The sequence below is a fragment of the Trichoderma camerunense genome, assembly GCF_050948025.1.
Source record: "Trichoderma camerunense strain CBS 138272 chromosome Unknown V8C40scaffold_11, whole genome shotgun sequence".
NCBI lineage: Eukaryota > Fungi > Ascomycota > Sordariomycetes > Hypocreales > Hypocreaceae > Trichoderma > Trichoderma camerunense.
Window position 1 is genome coordinate 508,419 of NW_028145359.1, and position 23,976 is coordinate 532,394.

Consider the following 23,976-nt stretch of genomic DNA (forward strand, 5'->3'; position numbering starts at 1 on the left):
GGTACGATGGAGATTTGTAGGACCCTTCACTGGTCAAGTATATTGAGATGATAATCTCTCATATAGATTGGTAAGCTATCTTTTCAGTGCTCTTCCTTATATATCTAAATAGTAATATTTGAGACGTAACCATACGTCTGATCTAATGTGGCAACTGCTTAGTATCTATGAAGAACTGCTCAAAGTCTCCCGAATGGAGTCTTCCAAACTCTTCCAACCATCTTGCTTAGCCCATTTTTTCAACAGCTTCAGTGGGTCCCTATCATCAGCTGTTGTAGAAATTGCGGCTGGCACCGGGAAATCGTCAACAACTTTATGGCTCGGATCAATACGTCGAAAGATAGCCAAGACGTCATTCCAGTTGAAAGGGGTCGCCCAGGCTTGGATCCGCTCTTCTTTGGTGTCTTCATCAAGAACTGCAGCGACATGGAGGACTGCAACATCTTTGACATTAACGTAGATAGCTGTTTCATGCTATTAACATACTAAGAAACTCTTTGGAGGGTTGGCCGAAGCGATACTCACATGAAGGCATCAACCCAGCAAAGGTTGTATCACCCTTCCATAATGCGCTAACCCAACCAGCTGTACCTCTTGCATGACTGGGATGAAGCATAGCGCCAAGTGTGGTAAATGGGCTCACAACGTTGGTAACGAAGCCGGGCTTCTCTTCTTCAATGAACTTCCAGACAGCCTTCTCAGCCTCCACCTTACTCGCCATGTAGGTGACCATGCCGCGGGAGGCGTCGTATGGTGGGGGAGCCCACGCTGCCTGCACAGCCACGTCGTTCCAGGTATCGCGGCCGACATGTCCCGACGCACCGGGAATGGGCATCATGGCTGAGCCAGCTGAGGACGTGAAAACTACACGTTTGACGGAGGGTTCTGCAGCAGCGGCGCGTAAAAGAGAAACAATTCCAGACACAGTCTGTGGAATAACCTGGTTCGGGTCCGGATCAAGGTTCGAGACAGTGGCAACGTGAGCAATAGCTGCAACCCCTTTGATGGCATCATCAAAAGCGTTTGGAGCTCCAAGGTCTGGCACCTCGATAAGCTCTACATTGCCAGCCGCATGCTCGGCGGAGAACAAATCGTTTGTGAGCCAAGACGCCTTAGAAATATCGCGAACCGTTCCGCGCACTTTATATCCCTGGCGGAGAAATTCCTGTGCCACATGTGTTGCAATATAGCCCGTAAGGCCTGTTATGAGGACGAGGGAGCCTCTAGGGATAGCCGCAGTTAGTTCTGCCATGTTGATATAGATTTATGAATTCGTGGTGAAGTTAGTGTATAATGATAATATAATGGTAGTGAACAAACCTTTTCTTTTCTCGAGTTATTACCCATACTTATATACATCAATTACGACTCACTTCAGCAAAGATCCCGTTCCCAAAGTCCGCCTTGCTGAACAATCATTTCAGAATTATTAATTATTATCATTCGTGGTTATAGAACAAACCTATATGGATTGATAATGGTGACACGTTTCCAGTAGAATAAGGACTATTACAGCAATCGTATTCGAAGGCAACTGAGATATTACTGTTTTGGGAATGTGTGCTAAGCGTTTCTGTCTGTATGAGCTTTAAGGCCACGGACACAAATTTTGACCATTGATAGGCCAAATATATGGAGCAAAGAGTTTATTAAACATTGTTTGATGAATAACATAACGTCTGATTGGGAATATTGCCAATGATTATTTTACCGGCTTAGCAAGCAATGGCTTGATTAGTCTTTCCGCAGGACGAGGAGGTCAATTTATAGATGGAGGTTCCCTTTATATGTTCGAGTCGCTCTGTTTACGGAGTATCTTAAGAGAGCTAGTGAACCTGTTGAATTTAACCCGATATGACACATTTCAGACTTTTGAAGGGCATCCAGATGGGGATCTTCCTCCTCGAGAGTATGTCTTGGTCATGAACTCATTGACCATTTCTGCGGAGCGGAAATAGCTTCTCCGCATGCCAAACGCTCCTATGTTGATCAATCAATACACCTAGTCATGTCAATGTAACTGATAAGAATTTAACAACTTGCACAACAGAGAGTAAAAGTGAGGCGATTGTCCCCTGAGCGCGTCCATGAGCGGGCACCAATTGGCCAGATCGGGATGCCAAGACCTTTTTTTCCCTTTTAAGAAGCTGTACTATTTTAGCGGATCTATAAAATCTCGCTGAATAAAACGCAGCGATTTCTTCTGGACGGCGAACAAGATGCACATCACTAGGGATTTGTGTAAACTATGTGGAATTTTCCTTACTTTCGGAGGTGGTTTAGGCATTCCCGTTATATGGACCTTTCTCGTGGCAAATTAGACACGGTAAAACATTGGACGGAAATTGAAGCACCAACAAGTACGCTGTTGCCTTGGTGAAAGCCTCACAGATTCTATAATCCCGAACTGCATCCTCCAAGCATGCTGAACTTCTCATACTGCATCCATCCCAGGCGCCTAAATCACTAATTCAACCCCACGCTTTTTTTCTTTTGTGACGTCTCTTATTGGGCTCTTTGATGTGCTGGATCATTAACACATTCATGACCGCGCATACTTTAGCATCAACAAATGAATGTCGTTGTTATTGTGACTCGCTTTCAATTATACTAGCAGGCAGTGCATTGAACCCATTTCTCTTAATTCCGATGGCAAATAGCCTTAAGAACATACACAAACAAGAAAAAAATGTTGCTTAATTCCGCAGCGGAGTTGGAATGTGTAAGATGTTCAAACAAAGTTCATAGTAATCTGGATCATCAATGGCGGTCTAACTTCCGGACGGAGTACTCCGTGGCTACGGAAATATCCACTCACTCTGTAGAAGCTTTTACATTTAAACTAGTTTCTTTCTCTTCCATCATGTTTAGCCTGCTTGTTGATTCTCAGCAGGGCATTGATCTGTTATTGTAAATGAATGCGCTCAAGAGGGCCTTCGTCATGTCTAAGGAAGAATCTCAAACGGCAACAAGCATTGATGACAATGCAGACAGCGATAATAAACAACCCGCTGAAACGGAAACTCCCTCCGACCAACCATCACTTTCTCCAGCGGCAGTGGCCTTCATCCTCTTAGGACTGAGTTTGCCCGTTTTTCTCATTGCCTTGGATACTTCCATTGTTGCTACAGTTGGTATTCCCATGAATTGCGAATCTAACACTAGAACCAAGCTAACCGGCTTATGCTTCTTTTCTAGGCTATTCCATATATCACAGATCGATTCCAATCCACAAAGGATATTGGGTGGTACGGGAGCGCATATTTTCTTGCGCTGTACGTCTTCTTAGCCCCATACTATTATATCTTGCATTAGTGCTAATTTTGGCCCTATTAAGATGTTCACTACAGCCGTTAAGTGGTAAACTCTACGCAACATTTTCTCTCAAAGTAAGCAAAGGTACCATTACGACAATTATGCGAGGAATCTAATCTAACAACTAGTAGTGGACATTCCTCACCTTCTTTGCCATCTTTGAGCTCGGTTCACTACTATGTGCCGTGGCTGTGAGCTCTAATATGTTCATCGGCGGGCGTGCTGTTGCAGGCGCTGGAGGAGCAGGCATCGTATCTGGTGCTTTTTCCATTGTCGCATTCATCGCTCCGCTTGAGAAAAGACCACGTAAGAACTACCTTCTTCTACGAATGTACCCCCTTGAGATTAACCAAACAGTTTAGTGTATATTGGGTTTATATCCTCGTTCTTCGGCGTTGCGACTGTGATTGGCCCTTTGATCGGGGGTGCCTTTACAGAACACGTATCGTGGCGATGGTGTTTCTATATCAACCTACCAATCGGTGCAGTAGCCGGTCTAGTGTTGGTAGTATTCTTCAATCCGCCTACTAGAGATATAGAAACCGAGCCCATCAAGTACCGTATCAAGGCTCTCGACCTTATCGGCGCATCTCTTTTCATTCCGGCAATCTTGATGGCTCTACTTGCACTCCAATGGGGAGGATCTACGTACCCCTGGAAGTCAGCGAAGATAATTGGGCTTTTCCTCGGATTCGGAGGCCTCTGTGTGGTCTTCGTCCTCTGGCAGATTTACAAAGGTGAAGAAGCCATGCTGCCTATGTCCATACTCGTCAACCGCACTGTTGCTTTCAGCAGCCTCACTCTAGGTTTTGCATACGGAGCTATATTCTCAGTCGTGTATTATCTCCCCGAGTGGTTCCAAGTCGTCAAAGGAGCCGGTCCGATCAGAAGCGGCGTCATGAGCCTCCCAACCTTTGTCCCACAAATCGCCGCCGCTCTCCTATCTGGAGCACTGGCTCCTAAATTGGGTCCCCTAAACCCCTGGGTCTACATTGGTTGCGCTTTCATGGCTATCGGCATTGGACTCTACAGTACATTCGACCTCAACACATCTGACGCACACTGGATTGGCTACCAAATCCTGCCAGGTATAGGATTTGGCATGATGGCTCAAATGCCCGTTGTAGCAGTGCAAGCCACCTTGCCCACTTCCCAGAGTCCTCTCGGCGTTTCTACAGCCACTTTCTCTCAATTCTTTGGCAGTGCCATTTTTCTAGCTGTTTCACAAGCTGTGTTTGCCAATATCTTCATTGATAAGTTGACGGTCAATATCCCCGGTGTTGATCTACAGAGCCTGCTTGCCAGTGGCTCAGGAGCTATTCGCACTCTGGTGCCTGCAGAAGATTTACCAATCGTTCTGGGCGCATTTAATCAGGCGCTTGTAGGTACATTCTATCTCTCTGCAGCCGCGTCTGCAGCTGCGGTTTTGATATCACTTGGGATACCCTGGATCAATATTAAGGGAAAGAATTTGACAATTGAACCTGGAGCATGATACGGCACAATCCTTCACGATTTACAACTGGCAGCCTGTGTTTCATTTCAATTTGCTGCTCGCTGGGATATATTGCAGACAACTGATTCATCCCTTGAACCATGCCTTGCGACCTTTAACCATGTATTATCACTATCAAAGACTACTTTTAGAATGAACTCTCGCATATCTTGGAATATATGCTTATTCAACATATTTTTCACCCTAATAAACCATCCCCTTATTTATTTCTCGTTCCTTATTATACCAGGAAGGAATGTTGATATCTTTCGGACCTGGATTAAGCTTCTGGAGAGTACTTGTCCCGTTGGAGATTTGTAAAGGTCCCTCGCTCTCAATCCTCTAAATCCCGACTACAGCCTAGCCAATGCGATGTAGGCAGTAGTCATAATAGAGCAGTTGGAAACGCGTTTCTCTTTGATTTAGATGTTTTCATTGTTGTTACAATTAGTAGTTTATCGCCTTTCCTTCTCGATCGTAGACTACCTAAGGTCTGTAAGGTTGCATTGCCCGCTACTTGGACTTTTCTATACAAAAAGCCGTAATTGGTCATCCTGCGACGGTAGCGTAACATTGAGTCAGAGCGATTTAGTATAAATGAGAGCCTCCATCCCCCATTTTTCAGGCTTTAGAGAATATCTACTGTGAGTAAATATTTGTCCCTAGGCTATCTAACATACATCGGCTTGATTCAAGCGTTGCTCCAGTGTTGCTTTCGCTCGCTTACTGCTCAACCGACCTCACGATCGCCAGGCTACGAGACGAGCCTATGCGCTATCCTCATGACCGCGACAAAATGTTCTAACGACTTACTGCCAGGCCCTCGAACTCTTCAATAAGCCACCATCCCCGAACAGAGGCTGAAATGACTTCAAATATGTCATGGAGTTACACAAGGCCATGAATTTCTCAGAAATTCGTGCGTATGTGGGGCCTTGCTGAGACGCGTCGCTGCATCCCAGCTGCGATGGACGCCGTCAGGATCGAATGTCTTAAATCCTGGCGCCAATTTCACTGCCCCAAAGTCTTGGCGATTGTCATGTCTGGGCATCGATTTACAGATCTAGGCAATTACATATAGCTGAAGTTTCATCCAGTTACTACAGGTCCAAAGCCACTAAAGACCACATCAAATTTTCACCCCATACCATGGATTAATGTAAGCTCCATTCTTCCTCCTTTTTTTTCTTCTCTACTGGGTGTTTATATAATTCCTAATTTCCTATCAGTAGTATAACGCATTGAGCTACATGTCACGTTTGCGTCTTCTTGTAGCAAAAAGCATTAGCCTAGGTACGGACCATTTCTGCTGCGCGTGTATTCCTAAGGGTGCTGCTATTAATACATATCACGAATTTGCGTGGCTAACTTCACATATATTAATCATTGTTACTTCATGTTCCACGTTTGGCCTATTACTATCTCGCCACGGCGCATTACATGTACTGTAGATCCGCAGAGATCCCCGCTCTGATGTTTCACAATAGGTCCTTGTTGTAAATCAGTACGCGCAAGTGGTCTGCAAGAATACATTGAACGTAAAATGAATAGGTCACCACATGAAGAAGATCAAATAATGAGTTTAGCGCAGTGGACATGTAAGTATTACCTATCTCTTGAGCTGAGAATATGTCGATTCTTACCTCATTCGCAAATTCCCTTGATATAACATCGAAACTAGTGCACCCTCAAGTGATATCCCCGCTCCTTTGCGATATCTCTCCAACTCTAACCGGTGTCAAATAGCCGTCCCCGGCCGTGTTTAGCCTATCTTTGTTTTATGCGAGTTCGTTACTTCCAAACATGCAGAACGGATCGGATTCGAACACCGATCTACAAGACTTGCTTGCCCAACTCGGTCGTTTCCTCAGCGCCAATGAGAATAGAATATCGGCGGCACAAGTGTCGAATTGTTTCCAGCACCTGTCAACAAACGAAATCTCTGCACTACACCGTCTATTCTTCTTGCTTTGTAAGAACAAGGTTGGTCTGTCTCAGTGACACCCCACGCATCTGCTAATCGAGTCCAAGAGAAGTGACATCCATCGACTACGGACGACACAGAGACTCACTAATGGGTTCTCGGGTTGCGCTGCGGGCCTGTCCGGAAACGTCCATGTCCGACCACACGTAGACGAAATGAGCCTTACTGAACCTGGGCACCATCGATACAATCGCATCCCTTCTTCTGGGCGCGAATGGCCTGAGAGAGAGGATGGTTCAATCGCAATCAGCCGTCATCATCTGCAAGGACGTGGGAGCTCCTCTCCTGCAATCTCTGCGAATGGTGACAACATTTCGAAACAGCAACGAGGCGCCTATGCTGGCGATGCATTAGTAACTCTGATATCAGATGAGAATAACCACCGCGATATACCCAGTATCCGCTGCTCAGAACAAACCGCTTCATGCCAGCAGTCTACCTCAAATACCGCCTCCAAATTGCCCACTCTCGCAATCGCCGACCCATACCGACGTGACGGAGCCGCTGTTCAAAACTGGGCAGATCATAACAGCTGTGGCAGCAGCCGTTTATCCACATGTGTTGAAATTAAACTCACGCCGAGTACCGAACGACTCTTGGAGAATTGCAAATCAGACCCTACACAGTTTCTTCGTGCGATCAAGGAAGCTAAAGTAGCTCTCCCGAATGGGCAGGGCTGGGAAGCCGCCCTTGCCACGAAAAAAGAAAACACTGACATTCGAGACCTGCTGAGGATTTATCATAGATTTGAATGCTTTAACATTTACAGTCATGTCGTGGAGGCTGGATACCACACCAGTATGCACTGGGTCCGAGACGGGCGCTCCAGCCTGATCAAAAAGCTGTGCGAAGACTTTCCGAGCCGTTTCCAAAGCCAAAAAGCCGCAAATAAATGTTTGAACTGCGTTGATCAGGGTTGTAAGTATCATGAGTGGATCAAAATATTCAGTGAAACAGAAGATCTCGGGTATCTCATCGCATTGCCCTCGGACATGCCGCACTCAGCGTACGCCTCAACGCCCGGACGCATGGCTAAAGTCTGACAGATAATCATGTAGGTATACATCCAGATGCACCAGAGAGCAAATGAACGCAGCTGCTATCAAATTCAAGGAATTGGGTATAGATGAGCTTGTGAAGGATTTACAACTGTCGAGGCTAGGAAACCACATTGCATCGGCATTGAGAGATATGACGGCCAAGAAGAATAGGCACACCAGTGGTAAGCCTTATTAAAGTGCTTTCAGAAATAATTCTTTAGTATACTCGTATGCTCATATACACAAATCAGGAGAAACGCCCCAAGTCTCTTGTGAACCAATGCAGTTGAACTCGTTCTCAAGCGTTGACGCCCCCGTTCCAACGGCACCGCCAGAATCGATAATACCAAGCACTGATGAAAATCCTCTACTCTTTGGTAAACTTGTTACTCTACGTTAAAATCCGTCTCTTTTAGGATCATAAGACTTACAAGCACTGATTAGATACGAACACAGTACTCATTTCTCCGGAATATGACTTTGGGTGCCAAGGTAGACCTTAGATATAGAGATCATCTCTAACATGCATACTAACGCCTAATAGCACAACTGATCTCTACCATGCGCTCAGATTATACCATGAGTCAACTCCCGGCGTCTTTATTACCTGCCGATGATTGGTATCAATATCTCCATGAGACTGAATACCACGGCGAAAGTTAGAACAGCCCTTTGGATAGCAATGTAATAGATAGCTATCCGTCCTTGAATGAAAATATGTAAGTCATACCGTTTCTTTGAAACGGGAGCCTGTCATGCCTACGAAGTTCTTGCAATGGTGTAAGATTGAATGCTCCGGGTGTAGTGGTGATATCCTGGCCCACAGCTATAGTTTGAAGCTGCCGGTACCGGTTTCGGTTGCTAGGTGCAAACCGATACGCATCGTAGTCTAGTTGTTAGCAATTTGAATCGATGATCGTTTTTAACCCAATTTAATTACCACTTAGACACAGAATTCAAGCATAGAGAAAGCTTTCAAGAAAGACATTTCTACTGTAAAGATGTGGCCGTGTGAGTCGTGTTATTAAATACAGAGCCACTCTTCCACTGCAATACTGGTCGCGGGACCGATCTTTTTCTGATAGGATAGAAGACATGGTGCCGCTGTTAAAATAGTTCTAATGAATATTGTCAGCTCATCACATGTAACTTTAACACATAATTAATGGGTGCGTCTCCCAGCGACAGCAATAGCAAATTAAATCACCGGATGGCTCAAACTTTTTGGCGTTACATTTCCTACAGTCTACAAGCCTATCTGTAGCCTAAAACAGGGCAACAAGCACAGCTCGGTGGACTAAAATGTGACTCGAAAACCATATATTCCAGCATGCCCGCACAGGATTAACCATCTAGAAAAGCATCCAGAAAGAAGATCTTTTTAGTTTCTCCCATCCGTACCTACTTCCTTTCTTGGTTATTTTTTGACATCTTTTGCATACAAGCCGCTGGAAAAATGAATTCACATATTGTGGCTTCGTTTCGACGACTGCCTGCGATTTTCTTTGTCATAGCTGCCCTTTCTTTGTCCGTCAAAGGATCTTCGGAGGCTAGTCCTACTCTTGAAGATCTATGGGGCTCCGATGTGAGTACTTCTTACTTGACCAATGCAACAGTGGCTGACTGAGGTTGGATAGTGGGCATTCTCTGGTATTTCGACATTTAATCACCTCCCATACTCACGATGCTTGGTCAATCGCTCCGAAATATTCGATATCGCCGTTGTGGGGGTTCCTTTTGACTCTCTTACTACATACCGATCAGGTAAGATTGCGTCTGATCCAAAGATGTAGCGCCGCTCACAAACCTAGGAGCTCGTGAGGGCCCAAAGGCAATCCGATGGGCATCTGGGCGCCATCTCTCTGGTAGAAGCTTCCATCCTAGCCTTCATTTCAACCCATACGAATCATGGGCATCGGTTTTAGACTGCGGCGACATACCCGTCGTTCCAATTGACCCCGTTCTAGCGATGCAACAGATGGGTGATGCCCTATTTGAGCTGCTGTCACGTTCTACCTCTCAAAAAAGTCGATGGAGTCATCCTCGGCTGGTACTTCTTGGTGGTGATCACTCCATTGTGCTTCCCATGCTCCGAGCTCTACATAAGATTCGACAAGAGCCTGTCGCACTTCTCCATTTCGATGCACACATCGACACGATGGATCCTGACTCATATCCACGCAAGGCCTGGAAGTCGCAAGCTTCTGAGATCCACCACGGGACGGTGTTCTGGCAGGCAGCTCAGGAGGGTCTCCTTCTTCCCGGCCATCTAGTTCATGCTGGGGTTCATGGCAGGGTTTCGAGCTTGCAGGATTTCCACAGCGATGATTCCCTGGGATTTCTGCGCATCCCTGTCGAAGAGATGGACGATGAAGGCGCTGACGCTATCATCAAAAAGATCCACGATACAATCGGGGAAGACGTGCCCGTGTATGTCAGTATTGATATTGATGTGCTTGATCCGGCATTTGCCCCAGGAACCGGCGCTCCTGAAACGGGCGGTTGGACGTCTCGTGAGATGATGAGAATCATGACCGTTCTCTCTAGGTTGGACGTTGTTGGTCTGGATATTGTGGAAGTTACTCCAGCCTATGACAGCGCCGGAGGTGATACGGCTTTTGCGGCTGCAAATCTTGCCTATGAAGCCATCTCAATGATGGTTCAAAAGGAAATGGAGACCAGTAAATTTGAGACACAGGATTACAAGTACCAAAAAGAGGAATTGTAATGGAATTTGGAAGCAATCTATGGACTTAGACATCTTCAAGTCAGTACTCACTCCCGGATTCTTTCTCTTTCTGGCTACGTATAAGTAGTATGCTGGCTGTTGAAGCGTAAAGCTAGGAGTCATTAGCTATTAGATTTGGAACTTACTTCTGATTCCGACTTAAACATACAGTTGAACAACTATCTCTGTTCTCCGTTTCGTTCCAGTGACCAGAGAGGATGACTTCAATTGCCACCAAAGGTAATGCTTTCTGGCTCCCAATCAGCCCTGTTTTAATCCTTGTATCCACGAGATTTCCGAAACCTGAGCAACGCGTAATAATCTGCGCACCTGATGCATAGTTATACCCTCGTTCATAGAATGTTGGCATCTGTCACAGCCTCCCTACATTAGGCCTCGTCAAATTTTGACAGATACTCGCCGAGAAGGTGAGGCATCCTTATTCCGCATATTAGAACTAATGTTTCGGAGGCGTTCGATAGATCACATCAAATATGTGGGTGCAGATTCTTACGGGGCTACCTGAGTGCCTGTAAAAGGGTATTTGCGATCAGAGAAACACTGGGGCATAGGATAATAACGGTGCATCAACGCCAAACCCCCCAGTTCCGGGCACAATATAAATTCTTCTCTGTCCACTTCTAGTCCAGCATAGATACGTTTTACTCTATTCATTACAGTTCTATCTTCTATCACTTTCTGGTGTGTCTGTTCCATTCGACATGGCACCGAGTACTACTACAGTGGAAGACGGCGTCTCGTCTGTCAAGGCACAAAACAACAACCACGCCTCTCAGCACCTTAATGGGCAGAGCACACTGGGCGCCACGTATTCCAGCGTTTACAAAGCCAAGTTTGGCGAGGCTAATTGTGATGCGATTGACATGAATCAAGTCCGAAGTCACTTTCCTGTTCTTAGCGGGGAGACCGTACTTTTCAATAATGCATCGGGGACCGTGGTACTGGGTGATGCTGTTACAGTGTATGTTCTAAACTGACTTTTGAAAGTACGCATGGCACTAATCGACCATACAGAGCAAGTGAACGGATGATTTCTATGCCAATTGACCGCGGAGATGGAGACCCTCGAAGTGACGCGGCACAAGCCGAGTATGCGAACAATTGGCTCCAGTGTGCAGCTTTCATCAATGCCGATCCGTCGGAGATCGGTAGGTTCAATATTAGATGGCTGGCTCTCTTTGATTAGGCTCTATTTTGCTCACCAAGCGTTTTATATCAGCTTTCGGACCGTCTACGACTGCTTTGTTCCGGCTATTAAGTCAATCCTTGCAACCGTATCTCAATTCGGACGCCGAGATGGTCTGCTCTACTCTGTGCCATGAAGCGGCGGCAAGCTCGTGGGTGTACCTTGCTCGAAGTTTGGGCATTACGATTAAATGGTGGACACCATCACAAGACGAGCAAGACAGCCCTTGCCTCACGGTTGAATCACTCAAACCTCTTCTGACTCCCAAAACGCGACTTGTTACTTGCAATCACGTCTCTAATGTAGTTGGGACGATACATCCAATTCGGGAGTTGGCCGATCTTGTTCATACCATCCCTGGCTGCATGATTGCTGTGGACGGAGTTGCTTGGGCTCCCCACCGTCCAGTAGATGTCAAAGCACTCGATGTGGACTTTTACTGCTTCAGCTGGTACAAAGTATTTGGCCCTCATATAGCGCAGCTATACGCACACCGTCGCGCACAAGACCGCTATATGAGCAGTATCAACCATTACTTCCTTGATGCCTCTACCCTTGATGGCAAGATTCACCTAGGTAATGTTTGCTACGAGCTGGAAGCAATGTGTGGTCCCATCTCGAATTATTTGAGCAACCTTGGGTGGGACGCCATCATCCAGCAGGAGACAGTCCTGACCAAAGTCTTCTTGGATTACTTGCTCAGTCGGCCCACGGTCTACCGAGTGTTCGGAAAACAAACAGCAGATCCAAATCAGCGAGTGTCAATTGTGATATTCGAGGTGCTTGGGCGCAAGTCTAGTGACATTGTGATGAAGATTCATGTTCGCGACCGATTCCGGCTTATGTGGGGTGATTGCTGGGCACCACGAGCAACATTTGACGTTTTACGACCACACAGCGACGGAATTATTCGGGCTAGTTTTGTTCACTACAACACGGTGAGCGAAGTCCTGGCATTATGTGATGAGCTGGAACATGTGATTTCCACTTCTGAATAGTGATATTTAGCAGCGGGAAGTCCCAGTGCTGAATTCTTTTGGGGGGATTTGTGTTGGGAATGCTTGTTCAGCTTGTCCACTATAGTACTCTTTCAACAATGGTAGCATCTAATCAGCACAAGGACCTGGATATGTTTTAATTCATCTTTGGCAATCATAGATCACTGATAAATGCAAGCACCATTGGTTAGACATAGTGCTCTCTTCTGTCAATGTGGACCGTAATACTACTTCCCAGGAATAGCTCTGCAGCCCGTCATTTCGTTCGTACATGAATGTAGTCGATCTGCGTCGTAATTACTGCAGTACTCGCAAAGAACTCTTGTCCCGCTGATCCCCAGCCATACAGAGATTAGACTCGAAAACATTATGTGACTATGAATCAGGATATGGCTTGTATAAATGCATTCAATGTCTCAGCTGAACTAGGTCTGCGACCCTCATGATTGGATTCGCATTAGTCTCAGGAAGCACGAGAAGCGGCGACTTGCCTCGTATTTCAAGAATTAAATCACTTAGTACCTTCGCGGCCAGAGACGTAACCTTCTAAGTAGATGCGGTAGGAAAGATATATAACTTGATCCCTCTGCTGGAGCGTCAACAAGGTCACTCTTTTGAAAAAGAAATTGATATCTATAACATACTCTCGTTGATTGCGTTTACTATTATTCTTTCTCGCCATAATGTCTTCAATAAAAGCATCAGAGCTTTCTGAACTATGGATACGGAACGCTCAAGTTCCTGGTGTGATTTCCACAACCGTCCAAGAGCTGATCGCCCAGCGGGCAAGCATACAGGGCGATAATCCAGCTATCGTTGCTTGGGACGGAAATTACACCTATGCAGAATTGATGCGTTTGGCATCAAATCTTGCCAAGTGCTTGTCTCAACAAATTGGCCAACACTCTGGCAAGGTACTGCCAATCGTGATGAGCAAGTCGAAATGGATGCCTATTGCCATGGTTGGGGCCCTGCTTGGAGGCTGGGGAATAGCTCCTCTCGACATTCGTACGCCAGCGGCTAGGCTTGCCGAAATTCTGGATATCCTTGATCCACCTTGTATCCTTACAATATCGGAGAGCACAATAGTAATCGATACGACAGTACCAATATTTGCTGTGGACCACCTCGGCCTCGAATATCAGATATTAAGTGGCATAGAGCGCCTGGCTGAGAACGCATCGACAAATATTGCGGCTGTTGTATTTACATCCGGCAGTACAGGATCACCAAAGGGTGTGATGCTAAACCCTGAATGCATCTCGACTTCTGCGGTGTGCGGATCACAAATCCTCCAGCTCGGACGGAGTTCCCGGCTTTTCCAGTTTTCTTCGTTCTCATTCGATATCAGCCTCCATGAGACATTTATGACTCTGGTTGCTGGTGGATGTCTCTGTATTCCTTCAGAGACACAGAGACTAAATAACCTCGTCGCAGCCATCAACACAATGCAAGCCAATTGCATTTGTACCACCCCGTCTATAGTAATGTCCGCTTTGGCTGAAGCCATTGTCTCGACGCCGATCAAATTGGTTGTGCTTACGGGCGAGGCACTCACATCACGAATTGGCCCTTTATTTGACATGGATATTTCTCTGTTCAATTGGTATGGAGCAACGGAATGTCCTATTGTTTCTCTTGCGCCTATAATCAAGGAAAACTCGGTATCTTCACAGATAAGATCTAAGCATCCCGGGAACTGTTGGGTGGTCCAATCTGACAACCCAGACGTTCTCTGTGGGTTCGGCGAGGTGGGGGAGTTGTTAGTGGAGAGCCCGATGCTGACAATGGGATATCTAAATGCGCCAGGGCAAACAGAAACAGCTTTTGTTGTTGATCCCGCATGGCTAACTAACGGTTATGGCAGTGTTATGGGTCGACGGGGCAGGTTGTATAGAACGGGAGATCTTGTGCGAAGCAACCGAGACTGGACGTTCGATTATATCGGCCGTAAAGATACCATGGTCAAAATACGGGGCCAACGTGTCGATCTGAGTGCGATCGAGTTCCGTATCTGGAATTATCTTCAATCAGGAGCCATGGAATCGCCGGTCCGAGTGAGAGAAGTACTCGTTGAGTCGACAATATCCAACCAAAATACTCAAAATGCCAGCATTTCCTGTTTTTTATACTTGGAATGTCAACTCGAGCTTCAACCCCAGTACTTGCCACAGAAACATCTAGCCAAGTCAACAAACTTACCAAGTATATATCTCTATGCGCCTGACAAATTGTTACAGGGCCTTCAAGCAGAGATTGATCGTGCCTTACGGACAGCTCTTCCTGACTATATGATACCATCTCTATATTTCCAGCTGTCTGAAGTACCGTTTACTCCGTCCGGAAAAATTGACAGAAAACTTCTGCGCTCCTTGGCATTACAGATATCCAGTGAAGATCTGATGGCATGCCGTATTTTTCCACAAGAAGGTTATGTTTTACCTCACAACGATACTGAAGTGGCCCTCCAGCGTCTTTGGGCAGAAACTTTGGGACTGGACGCGGCCGTGATTCACACAAACATCAGCTTCCTTCAATACGGTGGGGACTCTCTTAGTGCCATTGCCATCTCTAAGGCATTAAGGACAGAGTTCAGTTTGAGCATACAAGTACCGCAACTCCTGCGTCGAGAGACTACGATTCAACATCTGGCAACACTGGTGGAGTCACACAAAAATGGCCAGATAGTCGATGGGCCACAGATGGATATATCTACGAGTCTGGGAGCTTGGGTAACACGACTTGGAAGTACATCTATAAATCTGCCGAGCGCGGATTCTCTAGGAAGTCGAGGCTCCCAGGTATTGCTAACGGGCGCGACTGGATATCTGGGAACACACATCTTGGGCGAGCTGTTCAACAACCATCAAGTGAGAAAGATCATAATCATAGTACGGGCAGCCAACATTGACATTGCCCGAGAACGGGTTCGCAAAGTCGCAGTTACTGCAGGGTGGTGGAAGGAGGGTGCATTCTCTCGCATTGAAGTCTGGCTAGGAGACTTGGCCGAACCACGTTTGGGCTTACAAGAAGAAAAATGGGCAAAGATGTCCAATATCGACATAATCATACATAACGGAGCTGTTGTGAATTACAGTGCTAGCTACGACGTCTTGGAAAGGGCAAACGTCATCTCAACCTTCCATTTACTAGAGGCGGCTCTCCAATCTCAACACCTTCGAAATTTTGTCTACATCTCTGGCGGCATCAAACAAGGCTTGCACCAGACAGATGAGGAATATCTACAAACTCTCAACGAATCGGAGGGATACAGCCAGGCCAAATACGTATCGGAACAACTAACACTGGCTGCAGGCCGCCTATACGACGAAGTCGTCCACCCTTCTTCCACACGTGAGGATGAGAGGGAGCCGGCCAATACGGGCCGAACCTTCATGGTTATCAAACCTGGCTATATCATTGGTGATCAAGCGGCTGGCCTTTCTAACACAGACGACTATATATGGAGGTTGGTCGCTGGAGCAGTTCGCATGGGATGCTTTCCTTCCGACCCGCCCGATTATTGGCTGGATATAGCAGAGGTTACCTACGTCGCAAAATATGTAGCTCGTCAAGCGCAACGAGGAATACTAAATGATTCCTCCGGACCTATGACCCCTCCTAGGTCCATTCACAGCGGCTGCTCTAGTCCTAGCAGCGAGGATGATCGAGAGAATGGAACAATGAAGCCTACTGTGGTATTCCATGATATGAGCCGCGGTTTACCGGTTAGCGAATTCTGGAATGCTATCCAGTCGCAAGCTCAAATATCTCTTAAACAATTGGACTGGGACTCATGGGTTGGCCAAGCCAATGCTGACGTTGATCGAGACAAAGAAGCCCACCCGCTGTGGGCCATTCAGCTACATTTGGGGCCGGCCCTTGGCGATAGAATAACGGCTAAAGAAGTCAAGATCAGATCAACGGAAGAATTTGATACCTCAGGCGAGATTGAAGCGGCCGTCCGACGCTCTGTAGAGTACCTCTGCAACATCCAGTTCATCGTCCTTCCGTTCAAAGAGGGGTCTCTAAACTCTCCACCCGCTAACTGGAGTTATCCATCTAATAGCGATACCGACAGCTCCGCAGACGATGATGAATATTTGGCACAAAGAAGAGTCATCGGAAGTGCCCAGGGCAAACACAACCATACAATTATTAGTCGATCCAAGTTGAGGTATTAAAGCCAAGATAAACTGGACCCCCTGCCTCAGAGGTCATCTCAAAAAGGTCAAACGCATATCGACGAGGCAAGAAAACTTGCTAAGAAATCTCCCGTTATTGGCAAAAGCGTACAAGAACAGCACATAATAAGTCATGAAGGGCGATATTTGTTTCATGATGATGATAATGAGAGGAGGGTGTGATACAGCTCAACCGGCCTTGGCTTCGGCGCTCTTGGGGTTGAGGGACGGAAGCGGAACAATCGCAGGGCCTCGGTATGGGAGGTCCAACATGACAAATGGGACTCATTCCGGGTCCGTGAGGACGGAAAACCAGCACTGGATACCGGAGTAAACAGAGGGGAACAACCTCCGGAACCTTAGCCAGCTGAACAACAGATTCGTAGTAAGGCGGATGATGCTAGCCTCTGGCAAATATCATCTTCCATCAATTTAAATCGCAATTTCCGGGCCATTGCACACATCTTAATAAAGTGACTATACTGTCGAACTGCGCAGATTGAGTCCATACCTACCAAGATAGGAGTGTCCAAAATGTTGGCATACACAGCAAAAATACTTAGTGGCTGTCCGAGGCAAGCTGACCAACCGCATATTTTTGGATGAGTGCATCCACACCTAGTCACAATTGATAACATGGAACCAACAATTATGAGTAATTAGCCGGTTGCAAGAAGACATGGATCTAATCTACTAGGGCCGACAGCGCCCAGGAATTATTGACTCACATTTTCACAACCTCAGAAACTCGAATAAATCACATCGATCTTGTGGTACATATTTGCAAAATGGCAACACAAGTCCTTACGAAATTACAATCGGTAGAGCTCCAGCCTGTCAGTGGCCTCCCTGCATCGGCACCAGTTCAAGCATTGCATGATCCTTCGACAGACTCTTCGCCCGCTACACCAGCAGAGGGCGGCGAAACATTCATCATCCACTCGAAAACTCGAGCTACTTTCGTTGTCGCTCAGCTCTTGGGCTTGAATCTCTTCAGCAGCTTCTGCAATGGTGTTGTCGTTGTCGGCCTACCAGCCATGGCAGCCTCCTTGCATATCGACGAGGGACTTCTTGTCTGGCCTACCTCCGTCTTCTACCTCACTGCAGGTTCATGTCTGTTACTGGCCGGTTCTATCACCGACGTGATAGGCACCAAAACAATGAGCTTGATAGGAGCCTTCGCTGCCGCCGTTTCCGCGATGGCCTGCGGTTTGGCCCAAACCGGTGGCCAATTGATTGCCTTTCGTGCCTTGCAGGGTATCACGAACGCCATCATTGTTCCCTCGTCCGTCTTATTATTTCGACCAGCTTAGAGGAAGGAAGGCCGCGCAACTTAGGTTTTGCGTGTTTGGGCTTCGCTGGTCCGATCGGATTCTCCCTTGGGCTCGTCCTTGGTGGCGTCTTTGCTGATAGCACCGGCTGGAGGGCCGCGTTTTATCTTGCCGCAGCCACCACTTTCGCTTTATTCTTGGTCGGTGTTTGGACGTTGCCGAAGGCCGTTGTCAGTTCAAGAAAATCGGTTTGGTCTAGAATTCTGAAAGAAGTTGACATCATTGGTGCATTCATTGGGACTGCAAGTTTGGCGTTGCTATCTTATGTTCTAGCGTACGGATCCCTCTCCGATTTACCACTCCTCAGCGTAGCTAATGCAGGGCTTCAGAATCTTATCTGCCGACATCCATAGTATTCATAAGGCATCCACCATTGTTCTTTTGGTCATTAGTGCTACCCTGATTCCTGTATTCATAGGATGGATGCAGTACCAGGAAAGGCACCAGCGCAATGCACTTATCCCCAACTCGCTATGGAGAAACTGGGTGTTCACCAGTTGTTGTCTGATGGTACTACTCACCACGGCTGTGTGTAACTGCATGGAATTGTATAGCAGTCTGTTGTAAGTCGTCGGCCACTAGCAACAGTCTTCGCGGGGATATGAGTTGACCTTTTCTTCAGCTTCCAGCAAGTACAGAGTCAATCGGCGCTGCATGCTTCACTGCAGATTCTCCCGTCCCTTATTTCTGGAGCACTTACCAACATATCGACCGGGATCTTTGTAAACCGTATGCCTGTCATGTGGTCTGTACTCATCTCCTCCACTCTTAGTACAGTTGCGCCACTTCTCATGGCCCTGATCAAACCCAGCTGGCCTTATTGGTACGATGCTTTCTTTGCCCAAGTGAGTGACTACTCGTCAAGAATACCGTTTATTGCTTGAAACATCTGATAGGAAATCGATCTGTCTCTAACTACATGTAGATTCTGGCTCCATTGAGTTGCGATATCCTCTTCACAGTTGGCCTTCTCGTCGTCTCAGACGTTTTCCCCACACATATGCAGGCTTTGAGCGGGGCCGTCTTCAACACTTGCGCACAGCTTGGAACAGCCATTGGCCTAACTGTCACTTCACTCATCGCTGCCTCCGTAACTAATGCATCTATTGACGCCGATAAAGCCTCGCCCAGTGCCCTTATGGTTGGATATCGCGCCGTCTTCTGGACTATGTTTGCCGCCATGGCACTAGTCTGTGTGCTAAGTGTGCTCGGATTACGGACGGTCAAACAATTGGGAGTCAAGCGAGACTGAGTTCTTACGGCAGGCTTGGAAAGCAACATGAAGCGAGAGGTATATAAGGGTAATTCGGCGAGAGGGCTTATTTTGTGTAGCGTGGAGATTGTTGTAATTACACTTTGTATACCCAATCTTGAACATGATTATACATCATGTCAAAAGGAGGGAAAAAAAAATTCTTTTTCTTTCGAATCTGCCAAGTAGCCGTCTATCGAATAATGCATGATCTGGCACCAGAATCTTTCTCCAAAGCCTCATGCCTTCTGCGAGCCTGACAACTGGATGATACCTGGACGCAGTGTTGACATCAAATCTTCAGGATCATACTTTGCTTTGATCTCTAGAAGGCGTTTTCTGTTCTCCTCTCCATAACTACCGTATACATCCTGGTGTCTGGCTGCATAGTTGAGATATTGGTAGCGGTGGAACGTGCCCTGAGCCTGAGCGGCCTTCTCAACTTTGTCCACAAACTGGTCGGCAACATCGAAGATCATCTTATCATGTTGAACGTCTGTCCACCTCCAAAGAATTGCTATAACTATTGAACTTTTTGTCAGTAAACCCTCATCTATTTGTAGAATGTTGCATTCTTGGCGTACTTATTAAAGGTGTCTCTTCCGGTTTGATTCCCAACGCATTGCCAATCGCGTCCTTTGGAAGCATAGAACCGAGCAATGGTTGGTATAATATAGAGGGTACGAAACCATCGCAATCTTTTAAAAGGGCGACCGATTCTTTATGAATGGTATCAATCTGTTCCAGCGTCGACAGATGGAATTTCACAGACAATGAAGAAGTCCGGAATCTAGGAGAGGTAGTCAGCTTGTAGCACTTCAATCTCCTTATTTCGATCGCCCAAGACGCAAATACCTGAAACCTGGCTCATTTTGACTATCCATCTCGTCACAAAGATTTTTCAAGCTTCGAATTTGAGTCGTTGAGGCAAGAGGAGTGAGACTTTTAATATCATCAAAGGCGGCGGTGTCAGATTGGGGATTGCTGTGAGACGTGATGACGGCGTACACGCTGTTACCATCCTTTGCGGCATCGGTAGCTAACATGAAAGCTTCCGCACTAGGATCTGAGCCATCGTGTACAAACTTATTGAATGCATCAAAAACTGCAGCCTTGTTTTCATGGGCGAATACACTGGCACCACCCCATATTTGTCCAAAATTGAAGGTTCTCAGCTCCATACGAGTGACGATACCAAAAGTAATACCGGCTCCTCTCATACCCCAGAAAAGGTCAGGATGCGACTTTTCGCTAACATTTAGAATTTGGCCATTGGCAAGAACAAGCTTGAAGAAACTGTAAGTGATCGATAAACGCAGCTGAGGGTTGTTGGATGCAAATCTTACCTCGTAACTTATAACATTGTCACAAGCAAGCCCTCTTTCGGACGAGAAGAAAGAAATGCCACCTATTGAGTTAAAGTTAGCAACCGGTCAGTGAATGCATATTTGCTTTTAAACATATTCGTACCTCCCATAGTAAGTCCACTAACCCCGACACTAGAAATTCGGCCACCGACACACCCAAGTCCATGTGCCTCCAGCTTGTCGTAGATTTCGCCGAACCTACAGCCCGCACCAACGTTGACAGACTTGCGATCATCAGAGATGGTGATATCTTTCAGACGACTCAGGTCAATAGTGATTCCGTTCTCCGCATTGGTTCCAGAAGCGTATGAGTTATGACCTCCAGATTTAACTGCAAAAGTAGCCCCAGTCTCCCGGACTATATTGAGGATTGTCGCGACATCCGCAGCATTGACGGGGAGTACGCGGCATACAGGGACGATCTGCGCAGCCTGTGCAATGAAGTAAAAGGTTGTGTCAAACTGGCCTACATCTGGGAGAGTGTCATCTGGCAAAATGACCTTATCAGCACCTAGCTTCTCACGAAGTATCACAGCCTATAATTGTTAGACTCAATTGCTGTCTGCAGTGGTGGAAAATAGACCGGGGGCTTACAGCTTTTCCGCTGGCGTTTGTGGTGGCCGCAGAAGACATTCTTCGTTGCAAAAAGCCGGCAATGAAGAAAACAGTATAATAAAAACTATAAGCTGATAAAGGAGCTGAGTTAGATCAGGTTGCAGAGAATTTGTGTGAAGAAGAAAAAGTAAGGGTACGCCGTATGATGTATGTAAATAGGCCGGTGTTGTTGTTATGTCCCCTCTTTATCTGACCTCAGCACATTTACCAGTTTACCGCATATTAAGAAGACGCTGTAAGCCAGCATAGACCTCATTTGGCAATAGTGATTATCGAGCAAAGTCCTAAGCCTAAATAGACTTTAGTTAAATACCAATTGCTGATGACGCCCTGCTTTCTGAATATACAATGAATGCTGACTGTCAGCGGCTTTGTGCGCTAATTGGTCGCTCGGCAGAATAGGAAGATGTTGCATTTCATATCTAATCAAGATCGTGACATAAGGGGCTGATCTTCGACTTGGTCGTCCAATTCATAGAAGAAAGCTGAGAGCATGCGAGCTGTCCATTGGAACCAGATGACGAGGACAGTTACAACGTGGGTGTCGAAGATTGGATCTTAGATCTTCGCCAAGGACCACTGGCAAGATTACACGTGGAACAAAAGGATCAAGCAGGCCTGCAGGCGTTAGTTCAGTTATTCCTACCTTCGGATATATCTACATCTCCGGAAGATAATCGCAGAGGTTGAAGATTTTCTACAGTGCGTGAATGCAAATCTGGAGATAAGCTCAGTGGAGCACGGCACAGACGTCTTTCGGATCCTTCCGGTGAATTCTTTCAGATCCTTCCGGTGAATATCTTCGGAAGTCCTATTCTTTGCGTCGATTTGACACGTTTGATGAAACATGCCAACTTGAAGATATTGATTCGCGAACTTATTGGGTTGCCCTACAAAAAAGCCCGGGTGACTTATATCACTTTCACTTTCAGCGATTGCTTGGGCGCTAACGGCCAGTCAGTGAACCTCGTACGTGTAGCTCATCCTGCTCAGCCCGATCTAAAATAATCGCCGTTGCTTTTAATAGACAGTGCATAAATAGGGATAGTCTATTTTCAGATAAAACGAAGGTTAGTGACAATATGCAGAGAGATATAGAAGGCTGGATATTGGGAGAAATCCGAGGGTTTTACCAGAATCTGCCTATAAAGCAATACGAAAGCGCAGGATTAACACAACCAACATCATATCCTTGATGATAGCATTGCGATATCTCAAGTCCCGCACTTCTTCCAATCCTTCGCAAGAAAGTCACTTAGTCACTTCCAATTAGCCGTCATGTGATTGGCTTCCAGTCGAAATGGCTGGTCGCGTTGGTAAACAAACACAGCTTCAACCAGAGCGACTCTGTTTCCGAAGTAATCACCAACCACAACAAATTATTCGTTTAAAGAGAACATCTTGAGCAAATGTCCGAAGAACTTTTTGCGTCACTTCCGTCCGGGTGCCGGATCTGCTATCAGGTATTCGGCAACCCATCAGATACGGCCATACTTCTCATCTCAGGACATAGTTGTGCCATGACACAGAAAACTGGTTGGATTATTGGGCCACTTAGTCCTCCAGATCATCCACATTTCATTATTCGATTTGATCATCGAGATACAGGCCGGTCAACCTCTTTTACCAAGCCATCAGAAGGAACACCGGTATATACACTAGACGACATGGTCGACGATATCGTAGGGTTCATTAAACATCTCAAACTCACAAACGTGCACCTCATCGGAACCAGCTTGGGTGGAACTCTTGCGTGGCAAACAGCTAGTCGCTTGCCGAATGTCGTTCGAAGTCTAGCTCTTGTGCTCACGAGCCCAGTTGGGCGGCAACAGATCCCTAGTGATAACCTGCCTCGGGTACACCTGGAGGGGCAGTGGCTGTTAGCCGAAGCATATGAGATTCCGGATGATCGAGACGATGACGAAGGTTGGATCCAATCATATATGCGACTTGACCTTGCTCTAGCAACTCAGCCGCCAACAGAGGAGGAAAAGGCTGAATCGAGAAGGGAGTCTGAGATTACATATTACCGCGAGAAAGAGAGCGGGACTATGTGGACCAAGTATAATCACTCTGATGCGTCGGGTGTAAGGTGGCCGCGCGAGTTACTCAAACAGATCCGATGTCCGACTGTTGTTATTCATGCCGCAAAGGACCAGATCTTCCCGCTAAAGCACGCCGAGGCTCTAAGAGATGATGTTGAAGGGGCAACGCTCGTCATCATCGAAGACTGCGGGCATGAGATACCACATCGAGTTCGCCAACAGATGGTGGATGCGATTCTCGCCAACGTGAAGAAGGGAGAATAGGGAGACTTAATCCTGTGTAATAGGCACTGCTGGCCTGAGCACAGAACTGTTATAGATATGCTATGCACAACTAGACGTATAGACATAATGTCCAGAAACAAAACAGGCTAGGAACCTGCTTCAACAGCTTGGTGGAAGCCAAGTCTAAGTT

General features: G+C 46.6%; 8 protein-coding genes across 8 annotated transcripts; 6 read left to right on the forward strand and 2 right to left on the reverse strand.

The window, feature by feature from the left end:
• Nucleotides 1-165: 165 nt before the first annotated feature.
• Nucleotides 166-1,252, reverse strand: V8C40DRAFT_280042 (uncharacterized protein; the record flags this gene model as incomplete). Its single annotated transcript, XM_083221335.1, has 2 exons — nucleotides 166-464; nucleotides 526-1,252. The coding sequence occupies 2 exons, from the start codon at nucleotides 1,250-1,252 to the stop codon at nucleotides 166-168; spliced, it is 1,026 nt and encodes a 341-aa protein (XP_083072028.1).
• A 1,689-nt stretch (nucleotides 1,253-2,941) lies between these two features.
• On the forward strand, nucleotides 2,942-4,810 carry V8C40DRAFT_275405 (MDR family MFS transporter; the record flags this gene model as incomplete). The annotated part of the gene is made up of 5 exons (XM_083220704.1): nucleotides 2,942-3,130; nucleotides 3,199-3,275; nucleotides 3,338-3,389; nucleotides 3,447-3,621; nucleotides 3,678-4,810. 5 exons carry the CDS (start codon nucleotides 2,942-2,944, stop codon nucleotides 4,808-4,810), a joined length of 1,626 nt encoding a protein of 541 aa, XP_083072029.1.
• A 1,803-nt stretch (nucleotides 4,811-6,613) lies between these two features.
• V8C40DRAFT_275406 (uncharacterized protein) lies at nucleotides 6,614-8,557 on the forward strand (the record flags this gene model as incomplete). The annotated part of the gene is made up of 6 exons (XM_083220705.1): nucleotides 6,614-6,807; nucleotides 6,844-7,716; nucleotides 7,853-8,016; nucleotides 8,279-8,326; nucleotides 8,379-8,492; nucleotides 8,526-8,557. The coding sequence occupies 6 exons, from the start codon at nucleotides 6,614-6,616 to the stop codon at nucleotides 8,555-8,557; spliced, it is 1,425 nt and encodes a 474-aa protein (XP_083072030.1).
• A 733-nt stretch (nucleotides 8,558-9,290) lies between these two features.
• On the forward strand, nucleotides 9,291-10,721 carry V8C40DRAFT_280048 (agmatinase; the record flags this gene model as incomplete). The annotated part of the gene is made up of 3 exons (XM_083221336.1): nucleotides 9,291-9,419; nucleotides 9,472-9,598; nucleotides 9,646-10,721. 3 exons carry the CDS (start codon nucleotides 9,291-9,293, stop codon nucleotides 10,560-10,562), a joined length of 1,173 nt encoding a protein of 390 aa, XP_083072031.1. The 3' UTR covers nucleotides 10,563-10,721.
• Nucleotides 10,722-11,284: 563 nt separating this feature from the next.
• Nucleotides 11,285-12,767, forward strand: V8C40DRAFT_266873 (putative NRPS-like enzyme; the record flags this gene model as incomplete). The annotated part of the gene is made up of 3 exons (XM_083219796.1): nucleotides 11,285-11,544; nucleotides 11,598-11,731; nucleotides 11,803-12,767. 3 exons carry the CDS (start codon nucleotides 11,285-11,287, stop codon nucleotides 12,765-12,767), a joined length of 1,359 nt encoding a protein of 452 aa, XP_083072032.1.
• Nucleotides 12,768-13,450: 683 nt separating this feature from the next.
• On the forward strand, nucleotides 13,451-19,534 carry V8C40DRAFT_275409 (uncharacterized protein; the record flags this gene model as incomplete). The annotated part of the gene is made up of 8 exons (XM_083220706.1): nucleotides 13,451-14,888; nucleotides 15,228-16,820; nucleotides 16,959-17,128; nucleotides 17,177-17,249; nucleotides 17,777-18,236; nucleotides 18,275-18,590; nucleotides 18,951-19,127; nucleotides 19,208-19,534. The coding sequence occupies 8 exons, from the start codon at nucleotides 13,451-13,453 to the stop codon at nucleotides 19,532-19,534; spliced, it is 4,554 nt and encodes a 1,517-aa protein (XP_083072033.1).
• A 97-nt stretch (nucleotides 19,535-19,631) lies between these two features.
• Nucleotides 19,632-22,173, reverse strand: V8C40DRAFT_247884 (FAD-binding oxidoreductase). The gene is made up of 7 exons (XM_083216423.1): nucleotides 21,864-22,173; nucleotides 21,496-21,806; nucleotides 21,005-21,437; nucleotides 20,881-20,942; nucleotides 20,390-20,820; nucleotides 20,119-20,324; nucleotides 19,632-20,057 (listed from the first exon to the last, which is right to left on the reverse strand). The coding sequence occupies exons 2-7, from the start codon at nucleotides 21,532-21,534 to the stop codon at nucleotides 19,774-19,776; spliced, it is 1,455 nt and encodes a 484-aa protein (XP_083072034.1). The 5' UTR covers nucleotides 21,535-21,806; nucleotides 21,864-22,173; the 3' UTR covers nucleotides 19,632-19,773.
• A 206-nt stretch (nucleotides 22,174-22,379) lies between these two features.
• V8C40DRAFT_247887 (Alpha/Beta hydrolase protein) lies at nucleotides 22,380-23,934 on the forward strand. The gene is made up of 2 exons (XM_083216424.1): nucleotides 22,380-22,422; nucleotides 22,478-23,934. Exon 2 carries the CDS (start codon nucleotides 22,926-22,928, stop codon nucleotides 23,823-23,825), a length of 900 nt encoding a protein of 299 aa, XP_083072035.1. The 5' UTR covers nucleotides 22,380-22,422; nucleotides 22,478-22,925; the 3' UTR covers nucleotides 23,826-23,934.
• Nucleotides 23,935-23,976: the final 42 nt, after the last annotated feature.